General features: G+C 33.7%; 2 protein-coding genes across 2 annotated transcripts; one reads left to right on the top strand and one right to left on the bottom strand.

Annotated features, from left to right (window-relative positions):
• Nucleotides 1–11,055: 11,055 nt before the first annotated feature.
• LOC114280537 (uncharacterized) lies at nt 11,056–14,320 on the top strand. The gene is made up of 2 exons (XM_028222919.2): nt 11,056–11,887; nt 13,791–14,320. The coding sequence occupies exons 1-2, from the start codon at nt 11,481–11,483 to the stop codon at nt 14,020–14,022; spliced, it is 639 nt and encodes a 212-aa protein (XP_028078720.2). The 5' UTR covers nt 11,056–11,480; the 3' UTR covers nt 14,023–14,320.
• Nucleotides 14,321–15,662: 1,342 nt separating this feature from the next.
• Nucleotides 15,663–21,493, bottom strand: LOC114280540 (serine/threonine-protein kinase BSK5). The gene is made up of 10 exons (XM_028222922.2): nt 19,560–21,493; nt 19,253–19,473; nt 18,847–18,982; nt 18,378–18,511; nt 18,189–18,294; nt 17,732–17,817; nt 17,198–17,386; nt 16,594–16,758; nt 16,234–16,347; nt 15,663–16,143 (listed from the first exon to the last, which is right to left on the bottom strand). The coding sequence occupies exons 1-10, from the start codon at nt 19,639–19,641 to the stop codon at nt 15,901–15,903; spliced, it is 1,476 nt and encodes a 491-aa protein (XP_028078723.2). The 5' UTR covers nt 19,642–21,493; the 3' UTR covers nt 15,663–15,900.
• Between the last annotated feature and the right edge of the window lie 3,785 nt (nt 21,494–25,278).

Consider the following 25,278-nt stretch of genomic DNA (forward strand, 5'->3'; position numbering starts at 1 on the left):
CTTTTTTCTTTTCCTTCTCAGCAAGGTATTGGTTAAATGTGTCCAGTTGTGTGCTCATTTTTTGAACTTCAGCTTGAGCGACTTGATTTTTCCGAAATAATTCTTTTGCAGATTTCCTACCCATCGGCCTTTTACCCCTTGCAGAGACACTGCCTTCACCGACAGTTGGATTGTTACCAACACTTGGACTGGTGTCATCTTCAAGAGAAATGCAGTTTTCCATAGGGGAATCGGGGGTTGAATTAGGGGAAAACGGTGTATGTATTATTGACTTCACCGTGTTCGTAGGAGTTACATCTTGCCACCTAATATTGTTTTGCAAGATTGGCCAACAATGTTCAAAAAGAAAATGTTTGTTTTCATCTTGATGGTATAACAGTTTTGCTTGAAGCATCTATATCAATAAAATATTAAATTAATTAATCAGTTAATTTTTATGTAAGACAAAATAAAAAAACTAACATAATAAATGGAAATGAAATCTTACTATATTAACTTGTGACGCCCCACTTGGATGTAGATTTTCGACTTGCGCTAAACACCCACGAAATTTGTTACAACATTTCATGATTACACCCCATCGAGATGAGATAGATACTTGTGTTCTTGAGTGATCATTCTGCAATGAACAATAATTTTCAAAAATTCTTCCCAAAAAATGAGCATGAGATTGTGAATTCCTAACGATTGGATCTTCAGTAATGTGACACCAAGCTCTACAAATTGCCACATCTTCTTGAGTGGTAAATGATTTTCCTCTTTTCATTTTTGATGAACCTTCCATAGTGATTGAATGAAAAAACAAAGAAGAAAATAATTTGTGAAGTTTGGTGTGAAATAAAATTCAGAAAAAGAGAAGAGAAAAGAAAAATGAAATTGAAAATGTTTGGTGTGAAATGAAATTGAGATTAAAAGTTTTTATTTATAGAAATATAAAATATGACCGTTTGTAAAAAAATGCCCGTTAATTTATAACTGTTTTGAAAGAGGAAGAAAAAGAGCCGTTGCATTACTTTCACAAAATAGCACCGTTGGATTATATAATCCAACGGCTCATCCATCCATATATCTAGAACAATCCGTGCATTATCTATCTTCCTATATACCCTCTGGTTTGAGCCATATTTATCTATCTATGACACCAAGCTCTCTCTCTCTCTCTCTCTCTCTCTCTCTTCCTCTTCCTCTTTGTGTGCTCTCTCTTCATTGCCCTCACCGATCTTCATCTTTCTCTCCTCTTTTCTCATCTCCTCTCCTCAAATCTTCTAAATCAAACCCTAACAAAGCCGACCTCTCTCCACTGATCTCGGTCTCCATCGATGAAGCCGATCTCTCTCCACTGATCTCGATCTCTCTCCACTGATCTCGGTCCCGATTTCCAACAGAGTAGTGCGAGTTCCAGCAGAGGTCTTCACTGGCTATGGCGTAACTGCTTTAACATTTTCAAAGATCTCTGCTTAGATTTTCAGATTTTTTGAGATTTTTTGGGTTCTATTTGTTGTTGGGTTTGTTAGCAAATGTCTTCACTGGCTAGATTTTTTGAGATCTCAGCTTTAACATTTTTTGAGATTTTTTGAGTTCCAGCAGAGGTCTTCACTGGCTATGGGTTTATGGGTTCTATTTGTTGTTGGGTTTGTTAGCAAATGTGTAGATGGGTTTGAGTATTTCAATCTGACAGAGCTTCGAATTGAATCTTTCTATGGAGTCTCTGGTCCAATGGTAATAATTCTCTGCTGCCAAATATTTCTATTTCTTCTTCTTCTTCTGTTTTCTTTCTCTCTTTTTTTAATTGAATTTTCTACATATGGCCACTTTATGGATTTGCTGCCAATTATGGAATCTGAAGCCATCTATGCGTAATTCTATATTCGATGTTACTGCCAAATATTTCTATTAGAATTTGATTTCTAATTAAATTTTCTAATTCTGATTGAATTTGTAATTGAATTTTCAATTGAATTTTTTTTAATTGAATTTTCAATTGAATTTTCTAAGCAAGTTTTTTTTTTAATTGAATTTTCTAATTATGATTCTGAATCTGTAATTTTCATGTTTCAATGTGTTTTCATGTTTTCTAATTCTGAATCTGTAATTTTTTTTCTGTGAATATGTGAATCTGTTTGATGAATTTGATGAATAATTTTTGAATCTGTAAAAATGGTGAAACAGTTGTTGGGGGAGGGAGGGAGGGAAGGAGGGAGGGAAGGAAGGAAGGAAGGAGGGAGGGAGGGAGGGAAACCCTTGGTTTTGGCTGAGTTGGCATGAATGGCAGCTGCCAAAGCTTGTGTCAAATTTGACACAAGCTTTGGCATTTCTCAAATTTGGCAGCTGCTATGTTTTGTCATTGGAGCATCAAAATTCAATGACAGCTGCTATATATAGCAATGGCAGCTCCAATGGCAAACCATTGGAGATGCTCTTAGCTTATTTTGTCTTTTTGCTTTTTTAACTCAACTAAGTTAGCCAAATAAATGTTTTGCCGTCGTTTGGGATGTGAGTTGATTTTTTAATTATTTTAGCCTGAGATAAAAAGTCTCGCTTGTGATAGACTTTTTGACTTTTGTGAAAGAAAAATAAAATAATTATGATTTGATATGACATTTTATCTTATTACTTTTTTAATCTATTTTATCTTTTTATAATTAAAATAGTCAAAAAAGTTCATGCCAAACATATATGAGAAATAGTTATTTTATTTTTTGCTTTTATGCATCTAAACAAGAGAAAGAGAAAACTCATGTAACGTTTGGTTTATTTTTCAAAATTTAACTCTGTTTTTAAATTATGATTTGGATGTAACATGTAAACTAAATATATTTTTAAAATACAATTCAAAATTATTTTTAAAACTCCTATCTTCTCTTTTATTATTATTATTAATCAATTATTTTTTTCTCTCATCTCTCTTATTTCCCCTCACATTCTCTCACATTCTATGTATCAATCAATCAAAAATAAAATTAAAAAAATTACAAACAATTCCAAAACTATTTTCAAAACTCATAACCAAACAATTTTTTTTTTTAATTTTCAAATCATAATTCAAAAACTCAAAACTCAAAATACAATTCTATACTCAAATATAATTTTAAAATTAAACCAAATAGGCCCTTAATATTTCTTTTCTTTTTTTCTTTTCTTTATAAACATTAAAAAGCAAAATCATAATTTTTTTATGAATTTGTAATTATTTTTTTGAAGATACTTCACAAATAATTTTCCCGTAATATATGGGGGAAATTACTATTCAAGGTATTTTCGAAAATGATTACAAAATAATGAAAAAAATTTATGATTTTAATTATTAATATTTATAATATTTGTTATTTCTTTTAATTTTTTTCTGTGAAATCCTCTCACATGTAATTGTCCCTAATATATAAGCACCATCTTTGTATACACATACCATCCACGTCAAATTAGCTAAAATTGTTTTTTAGCTAAATTAGTGATATTGTTCATAAAAAATAGACGTGCAGCAACCTCGTTACTGTTCATCGCTAATTTATAAGTGTTACAGTACCTCACTACAACAAGCGAGGTATTGTTCATCGCTACAACAGTGTTACCAGATATCTGGCTGGTCAACCGGTCAACGGCTATTTTTTATTTTTATAATTTTTTAAGAATAGTTTGGCTAGTAACTCATCAATTTAATAAAAAAAGAAAGAATTACGAACCCAATAATAAAATAATATTTTAATAAGATTAAGTTGGAATAGAAAATTTGATGCAGTAAGTATTAAAGAGGTGACTAGCTAAAATGGTAAAATAACTTTTTTAGCTATAATTTGACTAAAATTTTGAAGAAACTAGTGTGGATGCTCTAAGGCCTCGTTTATGATAGTGAGAGAACTAAGTAAAATAATATTTATTTTTATAGTAGTTGTTAATGTGGGAATTGTTAAATTATTATCCTATAAAAAAATATGAAGTATTAAAAAAAATAAAATTATGATTTTTACTTAACAAAAGATACAAAAACATTAAACATTAATGTTCAAAAAACGCCCACCATGTAAATAAAAAATAAAAAAAAAAACCTAATTCCATGGGATTAATTTTTTAATACCATCTTCATCTCCTCCATCTCAGTCCCAACACTAAGGCCCCGTTTGTTTGGAGAGTTAAAGGGGGGATTGGGATTGGTAGTGAGGTGGAACCCACTAATATTGTATTTATTTTGAAAGATGAGGAGGAGATTGATAGTGAGCTCCGGATTATGATGGGCCTCCCCAAGGGGATTCGGATGGGCCTTCAGGACTTGGTATTAGAAAAATAGTCTGGTAGATTAGAAATTTTTTATTTTTTTTTATTTTTTACATGTTGGGCATTTTTTTTTTGAACATTAATATTTAATTTTTTGTATTTTTTTGTTAAGTAAAAATCATTACTTTATTTGTTTTATTTTTTTCTGAAAATTTGTTATTTTATTTTTGTTTTTTTAATTTTTTTTACATGTTGGGCATTTTTTTAAAACATTAATGTTTAAAATTTTTGTATTTTTTTTATTTGTTTTATTATTTCATATTTATTTTATATAAAAATAATTTAACAATCCATGTACTAACAACTATTATCAAAACAAACACAATTTTACTTAATACCCTCACTATCAATCCCCTCACTAATAGTCTACTCATTATTAATCCTCTCACTAACAGTTCACTCACTATTAATCCACTCACTATCAATCCCCTCCATTCTGTCTCTGAAAACAAACAGGGCCTAAGGTCCGTCCTAATCCTATGGGATTATAAATCTCCTCTCCATCTTTCAAAATAAACACAATATATAATTGTTAGCATCATAAATCTGTAATTTTTATTATTATTTATTATTTATATAATTGTAGGACACGTGGCATTCTCTTATTCATTTGGAAGTTAAAGAAATTATAGAGATAATGGAGAATATGAAGGACAAAGTGGAGGAGTGGAAGGACAAAGTGGATGAGCGGAAGGACACATGGCAAGACAAGAATGAAGATGGAAGGAATGGGTAGTTACTAAGTAGTTATTGCTGTATTTTTTCTTTTATAAATAGCCATTAATGGCTACATTGTAAAAGGCCAGAACTTAAATCAAAGACACTCGATTTCAATATTTCTTGTCATTTTCCTTATCTTAGGAATAGTTTAACATAGATTTATATTTCGAAGCATTTATTTTCAATATTTCCATTTCGATGCATTTTATGCACTTCCTTTTCGAAGCATAGGAGTAGAGGTAAGTAATTATTACTTTGATTGTTCACTCAATCGTCCTTCTCTGTCCCTCATTCTTTTTTTAATTTTTCTTTTCTTTACACTTTGGCAATTTTGAAGTACTCTTTGTTGAGGCAAAAGAACCATCAACGCAATCGCTTGATAATTGCTTGAATTTAATCTGTAAGGATTTTTCAATCCTTGCTGGCACGCTCGCATTTATGATATTTTTCTTCGTAGGAAAAATAAGCCAACAATTTTTGGCACGCCTAGTGGGACAGCTAAGTGTAAGAAATGACAAACGATTTGGATTTCGCCATTCAAACTTGTCAATATGAAATATATTGGCGTGAAAGAGAAATTTTGGATCTTCAAGAAGAGTTCCATTTTCTTGATGAAATAAACTTTCATCCCTTACAATATTATTTGGTGGAAGAAAAAAGACATCATTTAATTGGAGAAATTCATCAATTTGATATGGAAATTCGCCAATGGAATGATGAGTTATCAACTCTCACTATCAAGTCTTTAACTGAGGCTTTAATGGCCGGAATTGGTGAATTTTTTCAAAATTTTTCCATGGTTAAAAATAGCAAAAGTAAAGAGTTGATTTCATCAATGGCTCGGGAGGTTCAAGAGTCCGTTTTAAAAGAGTCAAATTATGAAATTAACACAACGAAAGAGCATGTTCTTGAGCCAAATTTGGCTAAGAATGATGTTTTATGTATGACTCGGGGGGTTCAAAAACCAAATTTTAGATAATCAAGTCATGAAAATAACATATCTATGGGTGATTTTCATAAGCCATTAATGGCTAACATGGAAAAACAACCCACTTTGCCAAATAATTATGAAAACCTATTCGACAAAAGTCATGTTTTTAAAACAAACATGGTCAAAAATAATGAACAAGCCACTGTTCATGAATTCAAAATTTTTGATATTTTTCAAAATGTCAAAAAGTATGAATTTTCATGGTCACACTATACCATGACTTTTGGTGTTCAAAATCCTTTTTGGATTTGTGGTTCGCATCAAAATATAATTTTGATGATGTGGCTAATAAAATTAACAAATTGTTCTTATGAGTTCGAAGCACTAAGAATAAGGGATGACCATTTAAAATGCATAAATTTGGCTAGAAAAAGCCTGTGCATTTAAATAAATGGTTGAGAATGTCTTATCTTTTCAAATTGATAGCCAGTTGTTTGTATGTACACAATCAAAGCATCGAAGATACATTCGAAACATCAAGAGTTGTTTCGAAGGTTGATTACTTCACCTTCGAAGCTGTATAAAGTTTTGAAGATACATTCGAAACATCAAGAGTTGTTTCGAAGGTTGATTACTTCACTTTCGAAACTGTATAAAGTTTTAAAAACTTTCGAAATGTGTACATTTCTTCAAATATATGTAAAATGACAATTAATTAGTTGTCGAATAATGCATGTTTTTGGCATGATAAGTTGGTTCAAAGAACAACAGTTTTGGTGTCTTCGAAAAATTAATAACTGGTTCAAAACACAAAATTAATATTTTCATTAATTATGTATGAACCAGAACCAGAACAAACAAAATGTGAATAACTATAATGTTGGCCAAAAGCTACTTCGAAGGCTCTTTTGCCATAATTTTGTAAGTTTCGAAGCACTCCATCTTGCATTAACAGCTTCGAAGAAACAATAATGGTTGTTGTGAACCTTCGAAACTTTGCCGAATATTTCTAAGGATGTAATTTGTCCTTTGTCGGCACTTTCAACCTTCGAAAGATGATTTTGGTCCTTTGTACTACCTTCGAAGCTTGTTACTAGTCCGTAATAGTTAGCATTCGAGACATCTAGTCATAATTTCATACTCATTTGAAACACTTCATTGGTGCTATTATATTATTCGAAGCACTTTGTTGATATTATTCGAAGCATTTTATTGCTTAGATTAGTCATGTGTTTGGTTCGGCCTTTCAAAAATTTAAGTAAATATCATTTTTAAGGGCCGCGGGGGATAATGTTAGCACCATAAATCTGCAATTTTTATTATTATTTATTATTTATATAATTGCAGGACACGTGGCATCCTCTTATTCATTTGGAAGTTAAAAGAAGTTATAGAGATAATGGAGAATATGAAGGACAAAGTGGATGAGTGGGAGGACAAAGTGGATGAGTGGAAGGAGTTATTGCTGTATTTTTTCTTCTATAAATAGCCATTAATGGCTACATTGTAAAGGGCCAGAACTTAAATCAAAGACACTCGATTTCAATATTTCTTGTCATTTTCCTTATCTTAGGAGTAGTTTAACATAGATTTATATTTCGAAAATCTATTTTCAGCATTTTCATTTCGATGCATTTTATGCACTTCCTTTTCGAAGCATAGGAGTAGAGGTAAGAAATTATTACTTTGATTGTTCACTCAATCGTCTTTCTCCGTCTCTCATTCTTCTTTTAATTTTTCTTTTCTCTACATTTTGGCAATTTTGAAGTCCTCTTTGTTGAGGCAAAAGAACCGTCAACTCAATCGCTTGATAATTGGATTGAATTTAATCTGTAAGGATTTTTCAATCCTTTCTAGCACACTCGCTTTTATGATATTTCCATTCATAAAAAAAATAAACCAACAATAATGAGTTTCACTTCCATCTGAATCTCAATCCTATGTCCATCTCCTAAAATAAATGGGGCTAAGGCCACACCCAACCAAACAATTGGCAAAACGAGTCTCCTTTGATTCAAATTACAATATCCTCGGCGGAGTCTATTCCGTATGGGTGTTTTCAAAAAGTAGTGAAAGCATTCCATGAACGAATTCCTTCCCAGCCTTCATAGACAGAGTAGAGTAGAGAAAAAATTATTGCTTAAACAAATAAGTTAAGGCACTGATTAGAATTGATCTATACCAAAAAAAGTAAAAATAAAATACTAGCTTACTTGTTTTTGGTTTTGTAAAAATACTTTTTAAAAAGATTTATTTTTTTATTTTTTGTGTGTTTTTTATTTTTTATTTTTACTGAGTTTTTTTTTAATATTTTAAGCAATTTGTTTAATTTCTAGACACATTTAATATAAATACACATAAAAAGTATAATTTTTGTGAATTTTTTTTTTAAAAATTCATTAAATATCAAAAATACAAAAAAAAAGGAGAATTCAAAACAAATTTTGTATTTTATGTATTTATTAATTTTTTAAAAATATTTTTTCACAAATTTTTTACTTTTTAGATATATCTAAGTAAGGTGTATTTAAAAAAATAAAAAAAATACTTAAAATTTAAAAAATATTCACTAAAAACAAAAAAAAAAAACACGAAAAACCAAAAACTCAACTTTTAAAAAACTTAATCTAAAAAACTCAAACCAAACACACATTTTTATTGTCGCATTGTTTCTCTCTCTATCTTTTTCACTTCTCTTTCGATTTATTTATTTATTAAATTTCACTCCTACCAAGCATATTGCAAGTTTTTTTTGCTTCCTTCTTGTAATTTTATTTTATGAACTTTGCTTGTATCCTATATAGCAATGACATTATTGCTATGAACTAATTTCATTTGATTAATAATTTTTTTATGTCTTTATTTCTACCATAGTTTTATGAGGTTGTATAGGTTTAGAACCTAAAATATGTTGCATTTTGTTGTCAAAAAATTAAAAATTAAAAAAATAGACGGATAGATTTTTACTTTTTTCGGTCATAAGAAAATATACGGTAGTGTTTGGTTGAGTTTTAGAATTATAATTTGATAATAAAATTATATTTTGAGATTGTGGGTTTTGAAATTATGATTTGAAAAGAGAAAATTTGTTTAGTTATGAGTTTTGAAAAGAGTTTTGAATTTTTGATGTGACATATGAAATGAGAAAAATTGTTTAGTTATGAGTTTTGAAATTGAAAAACTTAGAATTCATAACCAAACACACAACTCAAAATTCTATTGAAAATTATATTCAAAACTCATAATCAAACTCTTTTTAAAATTTAATTCAAAAAAATAATTTATCATTTTGGTCTAAAAAAAATAATTTTTGTATTTAAAAAAATTAAAAACAGATATACATTTTTTTTTTCAAATAAAAGGTGGCGACTATTGCAAAAAATAAAAATAAAAATATTGTTTCAATCAACTGACCGAACAACTGGCCAGACATCCAGGAGGATGTTCGGGTGGACGACTGGGTAGATCAAAAATTCAAAAATTATCTGATTTACCAAACATATTTTCAAAATATGTTTGAAATTGATTTGGAATCTATTTGAAAACATCAACTAAACATACATTAAATTATAGGGGCAGTTTGGGAAGAGGCTAAAAAAGCCAACTTCTTGGCTTTTTAGCCAAAGAAGTCAATTTTTTTTACCCAAAATAACTCAATTTTTTGTCAAAATAACTCACCAAAAAATTAATTTTTTACCAACTTTTCAAAACACTACATAAGTTGAAATTAGTTTTTAGAAAGTTGCTCAAAACACAGCCTACAATTGAGTAATGCTAGAGATCCCAAATATTCTACCAAAAGTTTTACCAAATATTCTACCAATTGAGTAATGCTAGAGACCCCAAATATTCTACCACACCCATGTGAGACATTTGGTAAAACTTTTGATAGAATTTTTGGGGCCTCTAGCATTTTTGCCTACAATTTGATAACATGTGACGCTTCTTTTGACTAGTTAGGGTCCGTTTGGCAAGGAATGTTGAGGCTAAAATAGCCACAAAAGACAAAATATGTTATTTTAGTCACAATAAACAAAACATCACATTCAACCATAATCATTACACTCTTCTCTCACAAAAAAAAGTCAAAAAAGTTAAAAAGTCCTTCCAAACCAAGCTTTTTAGCCCAGGTTAAAATAATTAAAAAAATCAAAAAATCAAAAAGCCAACCTACTTCCCAAACGGAAGCTTAGTTAAGTTTGATGTAATTATTTTTTAAGTGAAAAATTAATATTTAAAAATAAATACTAAAGCATCATCTCCTTAGTTTTTTTTTTTTTTTGGTTAATTTTTTTAAAAAGTTCTTTATTACATGAATTATAAATAAAAATTACACTAAACATTTGAACATAATTTTATAATATTTTAAAAAAATAAGCTCAAAATAGGTGGAACAGTCACATATGGTGGGATTGCTACCATATATGTATGGAATGTTTGGAACAGTTCGCCACTTATTCAAAAAAAGAAACATATCTTTGGAACCGTTCATCCAATCAAGCTAAAGATTTTAAAAAATTTATAAATTTTTTTAACCAAATGTCTCGCATGGACACGAGACTCACATTCCTATATTCATATAAAATATTTGATAAAAATTTTAATAAATTTTTTAACATTACTTCAGTTTGTCTTTTTAAAATCAAAATAGTTGGAACATTCGCCCTTTACTCAAAAAAAAAAAAAAATATGGGTGTGTTTGGTTTGTGTTTGTAGAGTAGTTTTTGAGATAAAAAGTACGAAAATTTGTTTTGTTTGTCTTTTTTCAAAAATAGTTTTGGAAAATTATTTTCGAGAAAAAGTTTTAAAAAAAGTAATTGATTTGATGTGTATGAGAGAGAGTGATTTTGAAAAGTAGATAACCAAACAAAATTTTGAGATTTTTTTTTAAAAAAATTTGTTTAGTTTAATTACTCTTAAAAATTTATTTGTGAAGAATTTTTTAAAAATTTTTTTCTAAAAAATAAACCAAACAAAGCCTATATGTTTTAAATGTTTACGAGGTAAAAAAATAATTTAAATAACTAAAAAATAAAAATTTATTAGCAAAAGGACTGCGTTTAATTTATTTTTAATTATGGCTTAAAATTAGATAAACCCATCATATCATACCCAAGATGGTTACATCTTCCAAGAAGCAGGGGAGGACTCTCCAAAAGGCTTCTCTCTCACTCTCACTCTCACTCCAACTTCTGTACCAAAAGCATGACTGTTCTATCTCGAAGACTCTTGTTTTCTTCCTCCAACCCTCCTCTGTTCTCATTTCCCTCTCTGCATTTCACAAATTGAAAACTCTTACTTCCAAATTCCCTTCCCATTTTTTTTTTTTTAATTTTTCATTTTTTTCCCCCAATATCTTTGCAAAGTGAATGAAATGCGATTTAAAAATTCACCTAATCTACTACCCACTTACTTAAATGTCTCTATTTTCAATATATATAGAGATTTAATTTAGCTCTTGATTAAGAGTTCAAATCTGTCAATCAAGCTTCGAACTTTGGAACCTTTTGGTGCTCTGTTTTCCCCTCAATTTTATCATTTTGGTTCTGGGTTTTTCCAAATGTCACACATCGACTTAGAATGCGGTGGTGATGGTGGTGATCGCCGCCTCTCCTCCCCCGCCGTGAGCGACGGAGACGAAGGTTCTTTCCATTCTCAGTTCTATTCCATCAATGATGGGTCGTGCGACGATTATGGGTCTGATCTCGAGACTAATGTTGTTTCGGATTCTCTGTGGTTGTCCTCGGCGGTGGACTCAGATTACTCTGCTGATATCGAAAATGGGGTTCGTGAAATCAAGGTTCATTTGGGGAGAGTAGAGAGAGATTGTCGAATTTGTCAACTCAGTTTGGAGAGTACTAATCCAGAGTCTGGAATTGCAATCGAATTGGGTTGTTCTTGCAAGGATGACTTGGCTGCTGCACATAAGAGTTGTGCTGAAGCTTGGTTCAAGATTAAGGGAAATAAGTGAGTCAAAAATCATAGCTTTCTATGCTCTCTCTCTCTCTCTCTCTCTCTCTCTCTCTATATATATATATATATATAAATTTTTAATTTAATTGCATTATTTGATTAGTGTCTTTTTTAATTTTTATGTTTTTATGATGAATTTGATATACCCAAGTTTAGCTTAGTTATGCAAGTTTTGATTTTTATGAAATGTGTGTCAGTGAATACCTCTATTTATGCTTATCCAAGTTTTGAACTTATTTTGATGTTTTTCGACTTTCAAAGAGTTTTACAGTAACTTAATTGAGTCATGTTTTCAAAATAATGGGTTCTGAAAATAAGATCAAAATCATGTGGGTTTTGTAAAAAATATTCTTTAATTCTTAGTCCCACATTCATATTTTTGTTTTCAATTTTTTAAATGAAATGGTTTTTATTTGTGGTTTTTAGTGTTTGACTGCTGTTATAATTTCTGAGATTTGTTAAATTTAAAGCATAAAGTATAAGGTTGCTCTGTTTGTGGGGGATACATTAGTTTTGATTAGTTAAAGGAAAATTGAAAGTGATTGTGCTAATTAAAATATCGAAAATTTAAATTAAAAAAAAAAAGTAAAGCAATAGTTAGGGTAACAGTAACGATTCCTTGCTATTTTCTGTCATGTTTGAGATTCTTTTCTTCTTTATGAAAGTGGAGATATGACACCTTATTGATAATATTCATTTTCTTGGCAAAATGATTGTTACTTGCTGCTACTCCACCGTGTATATTTTTTGTTTGTTATATGCAGATTCCAGATTTTCTTTTTATACTAGATATCTTATGGTTGCTACCTAGCCTTCCTTTCCAAATGTTCATAATTTTGGATTTTATTTTTTGTGCTTTCGAAAAAAAAAACAATGATAAGTTTGAAATCACCCACTGTTTTCTTTGGGCTGAAACAGTTTTCAAAATTTTGAACACAGCTTTTTGGGTATTTCGTTTTCTAGAAAATGAAAACAGAAACGAAAACACAACCAAACATGCTCTCTAACTTTGCTATGGACATTTTTTATACTTTGAGGGGTGGTAGCCGAGGCGATGTCCCAAGACTTTTTGCATTATTCACTGAATTTGCAGTGCAGATTTTGTGATACTTCTGTTTCTTTGCACTTTTAACTAATTGTGTGCGGGTAGTGTCATATGTTATCTACATCAGTATCAATGTCGTGACTGCCACAGTGTATACCATTTCTTGGCAAAATATCCTAGTTCCACTTACTATGATATTGTCACTGATGAGAGCTGCGCAATTGACTGGGCACCACTAAAGCAAAATGGGCCGAAATCATTGTCCACATAGAACTTGATTGCGATCATTGAGAAGCCGGATTGAGCGTGCTGTTGTAGCTCAGTGGTAGGGCCTTGGAGTCGCATCTCATATCCTAGTTCCCCCGCGGTTAGGAACATTATATTATGCAATGCTTTTACATATTCTCAAAAAAAGTGAAAAACAAAAAAACAAAAAAGAAAAACTAAAAACTAAAAAAAAAAAAAGAGAAGCTGATTTCAATCTGACTACCTGAAAAAGCTCCAGACCTATTAGACCTGAAAAATAACATAAAATAGAAAGATTGACATCTGATAATGTTCGTGTCATAAGTGATTCATTGTTCTACACACTTTAATGCTCAATTTTAGCTCTTCCCTCATTCACAGAAGGTTTGATTTTTTGTGTTTGTTTGTCATGGCTTTAAATGAATGCTGCTGTAATCCTTGCCTGTGTCAAGAGCCTGCTGAATTGAGCTTTCGTTTTGTTATATGCTTGGAATGTGAATTCTTATGTGTTTTAAGCTTCAAATTGTTATCTAGCTTAAACTAGTAACATCACATGGTTTTAGTATGAATTTCTGTTGAATGCCTAAGTTTGAGTCTATATTTCAGGACTTGCGAAATTTGCAATTCTGTTGCACGTAATGTACTTAACGCAAATGACATTGAGTCAACACAGCAAACGAATGAGACCAATGTCACAGCAACAAACGCTGTCTCAGCTCCTCCCTCTGCAGAGATGCGAAGATGTTTGAATGGTCACCGCTTAGTGAACTTCCTTCTTGCTTGCATGGTCTTTGCATTCGTCATATCTTGGCTCTTTCACTTCAACATCCGATCGTGAAAACCCCTGATGGCAGTTCTTTTCTGCAAAAATTTCGAGGATTTGATGATTAGCAACAAGACGGTTTTAAGCCTGCCACGTTCATCTAGGTATATCTATCTATTAGGTCATAGTTGTTCCTCCTTACTTGTTAAGAGTTGGTTGAATCCATATTTGCATATTCTAGAGTTTCTTAATCCATTTTATGAATATCTCTTGTTGGTTTTTCTGTAACAGTTTAAAAATTATATTATATTAAACCATGTTAATGGTTTCTGATAAGGCAATGATTTTTGCTCCGGCTTTTAGAACATGTTAATATTTTTTGTTCCGAATTTTGGAACAAGTTGATTTAAAATTGCTCAAGAAAAACGACGATTTATGTAACCATTTTTTATGTGATCCTATTAACAAACAAGAAGGATTATAGACATTCGTTTTAACACGGATTTTGGCATATTTTAAAAAGTAGGTTGAGAGCGGATTTTTTTTGAGTTTATTTTGAGTTTATTTTGACTTTTTTTATTTTTTATTTTAAAGTACAAAAAAAAGTAAAAAGGTAATATGATTCAAAACAGACAAAAAAAAATTAAAAAGTTATCTTTTAACCAATTTTTCAAAATAAGCAAATTGTGGCATCGTTTGACAATTTAATATTTTAACTTAAAAGTTAAAAAGTCATTAAAAAAAAGTTAAAAAGCCAACCATTTTTATTAAAAAGTCAAAATTTTTCTTTTCTTTATACTTTTTGTATATTTTTCATAAAAATTATTTCAAACATATTTATTTTTTTAAAAATTTTATCAACAATGATTGAGATCTTTTTTTTGAAAACCCTTACAATCTCTTTAGATCTCAATCATTGAGGCTGTGTGTCCTACACATACATAAATGAGTCTCACACATACATCAATGATTGAGATCTAAAAAAGATTATGGGGTCCCAAAAAAAAGAGGTCCTAAGTATTATTCTTTAAATAATTGATTAAAGCCGATTTTGCAAACAGATAATTTTGGAAAAAAGTTGGGACCCTTTTTCTGAAAACCCCCACCATCTCAATGCATTGTGATTGATCAATTTTTTTTATTTTTTTTTCCCTCCTATCTCTGACTGACATATGTATGTGGGATTAAAAAAAAAAAAAAATCCGTATCATTTCTCAATAATTTTTGTACATGAAATGCTGCTTGGAAGTTTACCCCTTTTATCCCTAAGGTAATTCTTGGTCGCTTAAAAAAATAGATTTAATTTTTTCCCCCCTATCTTTGCATTTCCTACTCATGTGAAGATAGGAAATTGAAAATAATCAATATTTATTTATTTATTTTCTATTTTTTATTTTTAAAATTTTTGGATCTTTGCAAGTCCCATCAAATTGTTAATTTGAAGTAATACGTAGCTTTTTTTTTTTTTTTTGAAAGCAAAAGTAATTCGTAGCTTTGATATAATAATTTTTGTACAAAATTTATGATGAGAATGATATAACAGTAACATCTTTTTAAAAACAAGTGACTTTAAAGTAAAAAAAAATCAAAACTTGTCAACCATAATTTTGCATTGAGTTTTTATTTTTTGTAGTGCTGCTTTTTGCAGAATTGTCCCCCCAAAAAACAACAATTGCAATAGAGCCTCTAATGTGGAGGACGGAAAAGAAGTGTGATTCTCACTGAAATTGCATAATAGCATTAAAATATGCCCTCAGATCAAGAGGAGCTAAAACAAGAAAAATCAAGGCCAACAATAATTATCCTTTTTGGTGTAAGAAAAATCAAGGCCAAATCATTATCCCTTTTGATGTAAGAAAATACCAAAATGGAAAAAAGAGAACTTCTTAAAATAAATACAAGAAACAAGAGCAAAGATTAGAAAAAGCAAAGAGAAGGAAAACCTATACATTTTCAATTTTTGTTCCTTTTGGCTTCCAAGTTTGTGCCATCTTTGAGTGATTCTTGGCCATCTGTATCCATCCCAAGGCTGAAGAGGGCAGCCGCCTGAAGATAGAAGGCGGTGGGCCAATCAGGAGACACCACCTGGGCTTGCATAGCATCGCCAAGAGCTTCTTGCGCCATGTCACTCATCAAGCACGATAAACAGCGTCTAGCAAACACGGTTGGTGATACCATGGTCCCGCCATCAATGAACTACAAGAGACATAAGAATAACTTATACATTTCCTTAATATTTTACATTACTTAATTAAGTTCGAATGAGATTTTAAACAAAGTACTCACTTGGGTGTAGCAATCAATGGCGGCTGCAAAGTCCTTGGCTCGAAAAGCAGCATCTCCTCGCTTCTTGGAATTCAAGGTCTCCTGCATTTGGTTTGTCCACATTTGAAAAGAAAGCTGCAAAGCCAGAACAATGATATTAGGCAATTACGAGTGAACCAATCTTAACTACAGCATTTGAAAAGGGAGAAAAAATGAAGTTGGATTCAATGAAACTGATATAGAGATGTAGAGCACAAACACGAAAAACCACAAAAACAGCAAATAGATCATAGCAAGATTAGAACACATCATCTAGGTTTACATCATTGATAGAACAAAGAGAATTATCTAATACCAAGTTAGAAAATGGCAGTAACACACCTCGTTTGCAATCCCCTCATCATCCTTGTATCCAATCTTCTCCAATATTTCATGTATGGCAGTGAGATCCATTCGTAAGCAAGCTTCTCCCAATGGTGTCAACAGCAATGGTTGTTTTGAGGATGCAGTTCCGTGTGGAATACCCATCAAAACATATGATGGAACCTGATTGAACGCATTGAATGAGAAAACAACTCGTCACAGCTTTTATAGTAGACATGCTTACTGCCATTTGGAAATGATTCGAAAAAATGTAAGTAGCATGCAAAAGAATACTTACAAATCAAACTTTTGTTTGAAAGTTCTCACAAATATCATAAAAAATAAGAGTAACATAACCGTGCATATAGTTTCCCTTAAATATTACAATTAATGTTTAGCATAAGTTAGACAGAAAATCATTTTTACCATGCATAAACAAATGTTCTCGATGAAGATATAAATATACCAAAATGAATTTGCTTTCCTCAAGCACTAAAATGAGGTGAAGTATCAATAGGGACACTATGGAGCAAAATTACAAGGCATGAAGTCATCAATTATGACGATACTTCAAAATTTTGTAGTTGCAGAAAAGGGGCAAATTCATCTGTTCTGGGAATACCTCTGTTTCTTTCTGAAGAGACATGAGGGCAGTAACGAGGGACTTTGCATTTGGCCTCTCACGAGCTTCATACTGTAAACAACGGGAAGCAAACCTCACCAACTCAGTTCCATCATCATTCGTGAAATGACCCTCCAAACAAGAATCCATCAGCATCAGGAAATTCTTGTCACGAATAAGGTCGAGTGCCTGCAAGAAAGGCACAAAGAAAGTAGCTTCTCAAACTTCAGTACTCAAATAATTCAAACAGGAATTCCATCAAACCAAATGAAACCTTAATAACCAAATCTATGAATTTGACTTGGAAGTCAATATCAAGTGTTAGTTGAAGAAAAACAGTCTTCAATGAGTGCCAACGACGCCATCCCTAGAAGAAGGTGTCACTTTCATGACATGACTTTTAGAATTCCTAACAAATATTAGTGGTAACCACAAGCTTGTATCAATGTTTGGTAATCCAATAAAATTTACATTATGAGGGAATATGATAATTATACATCCAGTGAAAATGACTATTAAGGAAATGAAAGTTACATGGCTTGGCGGAATATGTTTGCCACTCAAAAGATCTAGCAGCAGGGTTCCGAAGCTGTAAACTACACTTTCTGCTGTCACTCTTCCTGCCAAAAATAGGCAAGTATCTTGTTACTTTTAACCTTACATCAAACATAGTTGGCATCTGTACAACTATAGAAAAAAAATAATGCAGAATGTATATATGAGAGAGAGAGAGAGGGGGGGGGGGGGGGGAAATCAAATAGTAACATCAGAAGAGTAATCTATTGACGAACAAACATCTTCACACAGCCAAAGTAGGCAACACATTTTTCCCAACCCCATAAAACCACGAGCTCACAGAATAATGGATCCAGATTAAACTGACTTTGTTTTTGGGTTCACCGAAGCCGCAAATGGATTGGATTGTGAACTTGCAAAAGATGCTGCAGCTGTTTCAAAAACAGATACCAATCCAGAATCAACTACTGTGTACCTGTTCTTAGGTACTCCGGAGGAGTGAAAGCCAGGTTTGTACTATAACTCTTGCCATCTCTGCTGTTTTTCATTAGGCCAAAGCAAGAGAGCCTAGGATTGCCATCCTGTAGACATCATAGTCAAAAAATAAGTTTCATCCGCTAAAACAAATTTAAAATGAGGAAAGTATCCGTGTAAACCAACTTACCTGATCAAACAAGACTCTGTAAGCATTGAGATCGTGATACAGGGCCCGCCCTTTACTACTGCAATATTCCAAAGCTTGTGCCAAGTAAAAGGCCACCCTCAACCTCATTGCCCATTTCATGGGATGTGCCTCCCCTGAGCCAATTCATCACATAATTAAGCAAAAACAGCAATCCAAGGCACATAATAACATTTAAGCACAAAAGTATGACGTAGATGATTTCAAATAAGAGATTAAATTACTTCACATGACGAAACTGTACATCATTCATCATTGTTGAATGAAGTAAAATAAAATTTTCCATTATGTAGTTGTTCAGCACAAGCTTAAAATAATTCATTAGTATAAATTTTAAGCCCATAGTTAACAAGTACCAAATAATAAATGCTGGTTGTTGAACCAAACCAATTAATATATTCTCAGCATAAAAATATATTCAATTGACCAAACACAACACATGAGAACCTACAGTGGAAAAGATGCTTGGCAAGTGTTTCATTTGGCATAAACTCTGCAACAAGCAGCCTCTCGTTTCCTTCGTAGCAACATCCGATCAGATTCGCCAATCGTTCGCTCCTAAGATTCCCCACAGATCTTGCTTCCTCCTAATCCACAACCAATCAAACCAATTCAAATTTCAAAAACAAACCCAACAACTGAAAAAACTTAAATTCAAACTGTAATTAAGAACTGAAATTGAGTTCAACTAACATGAATTGAATTCAAATTTCAAAACAAAAAGGCAACAACTGAAAAACCCAAATTCAAACTGCAATTACGAACTGAGATCGAGTTTAAATTTCAAAACAAAATAGCAATGAATGAAAAACACAAATTCAAACTGTAATAAAGAGCTGAAATTGAGTTCAACTAACAATGAATTGACGAGATTCAGGCCAGGCAGTCTTGTGGAAGCGCTTCACGGCGATCCACCGGTCGTTTTCAAGCTTCCCTTTGTAAACAACGTTGGGAGCTTTCTCTCCATGCTCTGATACAATGCCTTCTGAAGAAAACCCATTTGTGGCAGCTTTAAGGTCCTCTAAACTGAACTCAGTGAAACTGGGTAACGAGTTTCTGTCACTTTTCCCCCCATTTTCTGCAACAATTTTCATAGAGAAAGCCCATCAAATTAGTAAGAAAAACAAGGTTTTACATGTAGTAGAGGGAAAGAGAGAGACTTGCCCAGATCAGAGGATTCGAGAACGGAGGGTTTGAGGTGAGAATGCCACCAGCAGACAGAGAGCTTGGAGCAACGAGCACCCATTGCAGTAGAGAGAGAGATGAGAGGATTAGAAGATGAGCATTGTTCTGTGAAACCCAGAGTGAGTCAAAAGCTACGAAGCGAGGTGTCAAGTTTCAGCTTGGGAGGAGAGAAAAGCAGCGAAAAGGGTGTCTAGAGAACCATAGAGGGAGAAGATGTAGATTTGTGGAGACTCTGTTGAAAAGGGCCTTTTCACCTTCTTTCTGGTTTTCAAGCCTTCTGCTTTTTTATGTGAAACATCATCATCATTCATCTCTGAACCTTGTTTTTAATTAATATTAGAAATTTTAAAAATTTTATTAACATTTTTAAAAACGTTTTATGTAAGTGTGAGAATCATCTTATGACTTTTAATAAAAATTTTGATCAAATTTCTAACATTTTTGTTTAATCAAATAAAAAATTTTGACATACAATTTTTAAATTCAACTAATTTTAAAATTATTTAGTATCAAATTCAAGTTGTTTTTATATGAAATCATACTTTTAAAATACAAGGTAGCATTTGGTTTAATTTTTAAAACTCAATTTTATTTTCAAACCATGATTTGAATCAAAATTTATGATCAAATAAATTTTTAAAATACAATTCAAAATTACTTTCAAAATCTTTTCTTTTTTTTAATTAGTATTATTAATCAATCAATTAATCATTTTTTCACTGTAATCTCTCCTCTCTCCTATCACATTCTATATATCAATCAATAAAAATAAAATAAGAAAGTATAAATCATTTCAAAACTCATAATCAAATAAATTTTCTTTTTTCAAATCATAATTCAAAAACTCAAAATACAAAACACAGCTCCACATTCAAATTATAATTCTAAAACTAAACCAAATGGATCCTAAATTTAGAGTTTAAAGTCATGTTCATGTCTTAAAAAATATATATATATATATATATATGAAAAATGTTAAAAATTTTACTAAAAATTTATATATATATATATTAAAAATTTCAAAAATTTCATGGGATCTATATGATGTAAGTTTCACACTCATAAAATTTCTAACATTACTCTATACATATTTTACACCGTTAAAGTCTGGTTTTTGAAACATGCATTCGTAAAATAATTTTAAAATGATTTGGTTTGATTTTATAATTTTGATCTACATCTGATAGAAAAACTTTTCTATGAACCATTTATACAATTTTTCACAATAAATAATAAAATGAATTTAAAGATTTTAATAAAAAAAAATTTGGTTTTTTAAATTATTTTACTTCGTAAATAAAAATTGCACAAAATATTCATACAAAAATTCTTCAATATATATAATAATAATTAAAATAAACTGCATTAAACAAGTGCTATCTAATTTGGTAATTTAATAATTTTAAAATTCAAAATTTAAATAGTATAGCTTCATGTGAAAATAACAACTCCCATAAAAAAAAAAAAAATTTAAAATCAAACTCTGCATAGACTGTGAAAGGAGAGTATTTTGAACCAACCCCGGTTGGTAGCTCGAATATAGGAGCTCGAATTTGGCTCGAAATTAGGGGGAAGAAGAAAGAGGAGGAGGAGGAGGGAGGGAGGGAGGAGGGAGGAGGAGGAGGAGGAGGAAGGAGGAGAAGGACTGGAGGGGGCCCAATTATTAGGGCTGGAGGCGGAGGAGGGGGGCGAAGGCACGATCGGGCGAAGCCGACGAGCTGCGAGCTGCGATGGCGGACGGAGGCGACGAACGAGCTGCGAGCTGCGACGAGGACGGCGGGCGGAGGCGACGAGCTCCTCGCGACGAGGACGGCGGGCGGAGGCTCTCTCTCTCCTCTTCCCCTCTGTTCTTCTTCTGGTTTCAACGAAGAAGAAGAAGAAAAGGAAGAAAGAAAAGGAAAAAAAAAAAAAAAGAATGGCAAAACGACGTCGTTTTGCCATTCGGCCCAAAATCGGGCCACAAATTTCGAGCTACCAGCCATTTTTCATTTTGAACTTCGAATTGGCAGTCGCTTTCATCATAAAATCCTTTCTATTATATCATGTCTAATTTTACTCAATTATTCATTTTTTAATCCGTCGTTTAACTATGTCCATTGCTTTAGTTCATTAATCACAAATTGTGCGGACATATTTTGTAAATGACAACACGTGATCAAAGTGACGTCGAAGTGTCAGCCGAGATGTCACGTGATTTGGTCACGTACCGTGATAATCTCGGCTAGGCCGAGGTTATCTTTGGAGATATCAGAATCCGAGATGAGCGGATAAGGGACAAGAATCTTAGAATGGGGAAGGACCTCAGTCTGAATAAAGATTGAACTCTTAAGGAGTTTATCTCTATCTAGCTAGGAGTCCAAGATGAGCAATTGAGCCACAGTCTATTGAAACTAGGCTTCTACAAGGATCAAGTTAATGCTGATTATAAAAGTAAGGTATCCTCGTGGGTCTAAGGTACGCTTTTTATGCTCTATCCAGTGAGTTAAGCACTATTTGTGATCTTTGAGAGATAATTGATTGTTGACTTGATCGTCGGAGTGCCCTCGAGTGGACGAACTACCGCCAGATTCTTATTTTTCTGTAACAGGTTGTTCGGGCTTAATCTATTATGTCGGTGCTCTCTTGCTGAGTTTTCCTGTTTGGTTGTGTGGTCAAAAATCAATACCCACAATTTGGCGCCGTCTGTGGGAACATAAGGAGAATAGATGGCCAATGACGGGCAAAAAGACAAAGTCAGGAATGACATCCCTAGTGGTAGTGGCAAGAACGTCGATCCTAATGTGAAGGAGGAGAACGATAATGAAGGACCTCGAGATCAGAATCCCAGGAAAAAGAACGTCGGCCAAGAGGGAGACGCATCGAAGAAAGCATGTCAAGGCGAGTATTACAACGAAAGTGACTTCCAGGTACGGAAAGATAAATGCCTGAGGAGGGACGACGAGATAAAGAGAATGGCAAACAAGTTGGAAGGCCTACAATCGGTTGTCAACTTCATGATCCAGAACAACGTCATGCAGCCACCGTTTCCATTGGAGGACACGCCGATTCCAGCGGCCAAGAACGATGCCCAGAAAGGGGGGCATAAAGCAATCCCAGCAATTCCTCAGCATGTCACATCGGCCTTCGCGGGACGCTGGGTGAGCAGAATCAATGAGAGGAGAGTCTCAAAGGACACCTCGAACCAAGGGAACTTATGTGAAGGAACGTCGGCATGTTCAAGGAAAGGAACTTTGTTTTGACACAATAAATGAAGAGAAGTCCAAGAGGACTCATAATGACACCGGGAGCAGTGCACCAAAAAGGCTAAAATCTATTGACAGCCGAGCTCCTAGTCAGACTAAAGAGGATCTAAGGGACTACCTCCATAGGAAGAGGTAGAATGCCAAGGTCACATCCCCCGTTAAGCCGAGGACGCCGTTCTCTGTAGAACTGGATTGGTTTGAGGCCTCAAAAAGGTTCCATATGCCGAGATTCTAGACATATGACGGCAAGTCCGATCCGAACTTTCACGTCTTCTTATAGTTGAACTCAATGGCACTGTATACCGAGAATGAACCGTTGCTATGCAAGGTGTTCCCCTCATCCTTTGGGAAAATCGCATCAGATTGGTTTCACAAGTTGCCGAAAGGAACTGTGAAAAGTTGGAAGGCCTAGTTGAGATATTTGTGGCCAGGTTTGTTACAAACAAACTGCAGCCGTTGAGGGTAGACTCCCTGATGGCTTTGAAAATCGACGAAGATGAGAGCCTTAGGGCTTATGCCAAAAGGTATTACAAGGTGTTCAACTGAATACTAGGATGCAATCAGGAGTTGGAGGTCGTATCTTTTAAGCACGGCCTAGAGGATGACTGTATGCTTCGAAAATCACTGGCAAAGACTCTGCCGAAGAGTATGGAGGAGCTCATGGCCAGGATCGAGAAATATGCGAGAGTAGAAGAGGATACGCCAAGAATGAAGGCGTCAAAACAAAAGAAGAGGAACGGCTGGCCGAAGTGAGGCCGAGGTAATATAAATTTTAATAGACAAGAAATAAGACTGAGGGCTGCACAGGTAGTCACCACAGTGTTCCGGATCCCGGTTTATAAAGTCCTGGAAAGGATCAAGAACCAACTGTATTATAGAGCACCAGAAAAGATTCCTGACGAATTTATGGAAAGAAGCCTTGGGAAGCACTGTGCCTATCACAATGAAGATGGACACCTAACGCAGGGTTATAGAGCCCTGAAGGCGCATTTGGAAGATCTGGTCAGACAAGGTCACTTAAGGGACCTAGTAGATGAGGCCCAAACGAGGGAATAATAAGTAAGGCTGCCCCAGGCACTGACAGCACCACCTCTACCATCACTACAACCAAACGGAGCTCGAGTGATCAATGTGATTCACTCGAGGGTTAATGAGAATGAGGTACGTGGGGAGACTTAGAGGGTGAAACATCTATAACATGTGTATCAGGTCCAGCAAAAGAGGACTAGGATAGACGAGTACTACGGACCAATGGTGTCCTTTATTGAAGCCGACCTAGACATGGTGCAGCATCCACACAACGATGCTCTGATGGTATCCCTCAAGATTGGAGAATGCCAGGTAAGGCGCATTCTGATTAACCAAGGCATTTTTTGTGACATCATGTATGTTAGATGTTAAAAGGAGTTTGGCCTTCACCAAGATGATCTGGAGCAGTCCAACAGCCGAATGGTCGGGTTCAATGGAACGCTGACATGGCCTTTGAGAGCAATAAATTTGGAACATAGGCAGGCACCAAGAAGGTAAGCATAGAGTTCACAATAATTGACACCACCTCCCCTTACAACGTTATCTTGGAAAGGCCATGGTTACACTCAGTAAGGGTTGTTCCCTCAACACTGCACCGGCTGTTGCGGTTCCCAACAGAGCATGGAATTGAGGAGGTCAGAGGGGATCAGGTGCAGGCAAAGAATTGCTCCATGGCAGCCATGAAACCTACCTACAACGTGCAAGAAGCAGAAACAGTAGAGATTGAGGACGAGGACGAAGACATAGAGGTCCTGGATGATGTCGGCAAAGAGCCGACCGACAAAAGCGAGGAAGCCTTAAAGAAGATCCTAGTCCAATAAGGGGATGAAGAGTGCTTCTTCCTTCTCGGCTCAGGTTTGGCTGAGGAGGAAGAGAAGGAATTAGAATAATTCTTACGAGCAAACATAGAGGTGTTTGCCTGGACACCCTATGAGATGCTTGACATTGAACCCGAGGTCACATGTCATAGTCTAAATGTAAACAAGTCGGCTAAACCTGTTATTCAGTGGGCAAGAAGGCCAACGTTGGTTCATATGGAGGCAGTAAAGAAAGAAGTGGACAAATTATTGGAGGCCAGAGCCATTCGGGAGGTAAACTACCCAACTTGGTTGTCAAACGCAGTTGTTGTGAAAAAGAAGAATGAAAAGTGGAGGTTCTGCGTAGACTTCATTAGCCTGAATAAGGCTTGTCCCAAAGACAGTTTCCCACTCCCTAAGATCAATTAATTAGTGGATGCCACTTCAGGGTATGGAAGGATGAGTTTCCTGAACGTTTACAGGGGGTATCATCAGATAGCAATGCACCCCCTGATGAGGAGAATGATGCATTTATCACCCCAAAAGGGCTGTATTGTTACAGAATGATGCATTTCATGTTGAAAAATGCAAGAGCAACCTACCAGAGGTTGGTGACCAAGATGTTTAGAC

This window comes from Camellia sinensis, chromosome 3 (assembly GCF_055761805.1).
Source record: "Camellia sinensis isolate YWXY chromosome 3, ASM5576180v1, whole genome shotgun sequence".
NCBI lineage: Eukaryota > Viridiplantae > Streptophyta > Magnoliopsida > Ericales > Theaceae > Camellia > Camellia sinensis.

Excerpts from the sequence above, each read along its gene's own strand:
- LOC114280537 (XM_028222919.2), top strand. The coding sequence starts at position 11,481 with ATGTCACACATCGACTTAGAATGCGGTGGTGATGGTGGTGATCGCCGC. Across the intron at positions 11,888-13,790 it reads TTCAAGATTAAGGGAAATAA|GACTTGCGAAATTTGCAATT; the intron begins GTGAGTCAAAAA and ends TCTATATTTCAG.
- LOC114280540 (XM_028222922.2), bottom strand. The coding sequence starts at position 19,641 with ATGGGTGCTCGTTGCTCCAAGCTCTCTGTCTGCTGGTGGCATTCTCAC. Across the intron at positions 18,983-19,252 it reads CTGAATCTCGTCAATTCATT|GAGGAAGCAAGATCTGTGGG; the intron begins GTTAGTTGAACT and ends GTTGTGGATTAG. Across the intron at positions 18,295-18,377 it reads ACAGAGTCTTGTTTGATCAG|GATGGCAATCCTAGGCTCTC; the intron begins GTAAGTTGGTTT and ends TGATGTCTACAG.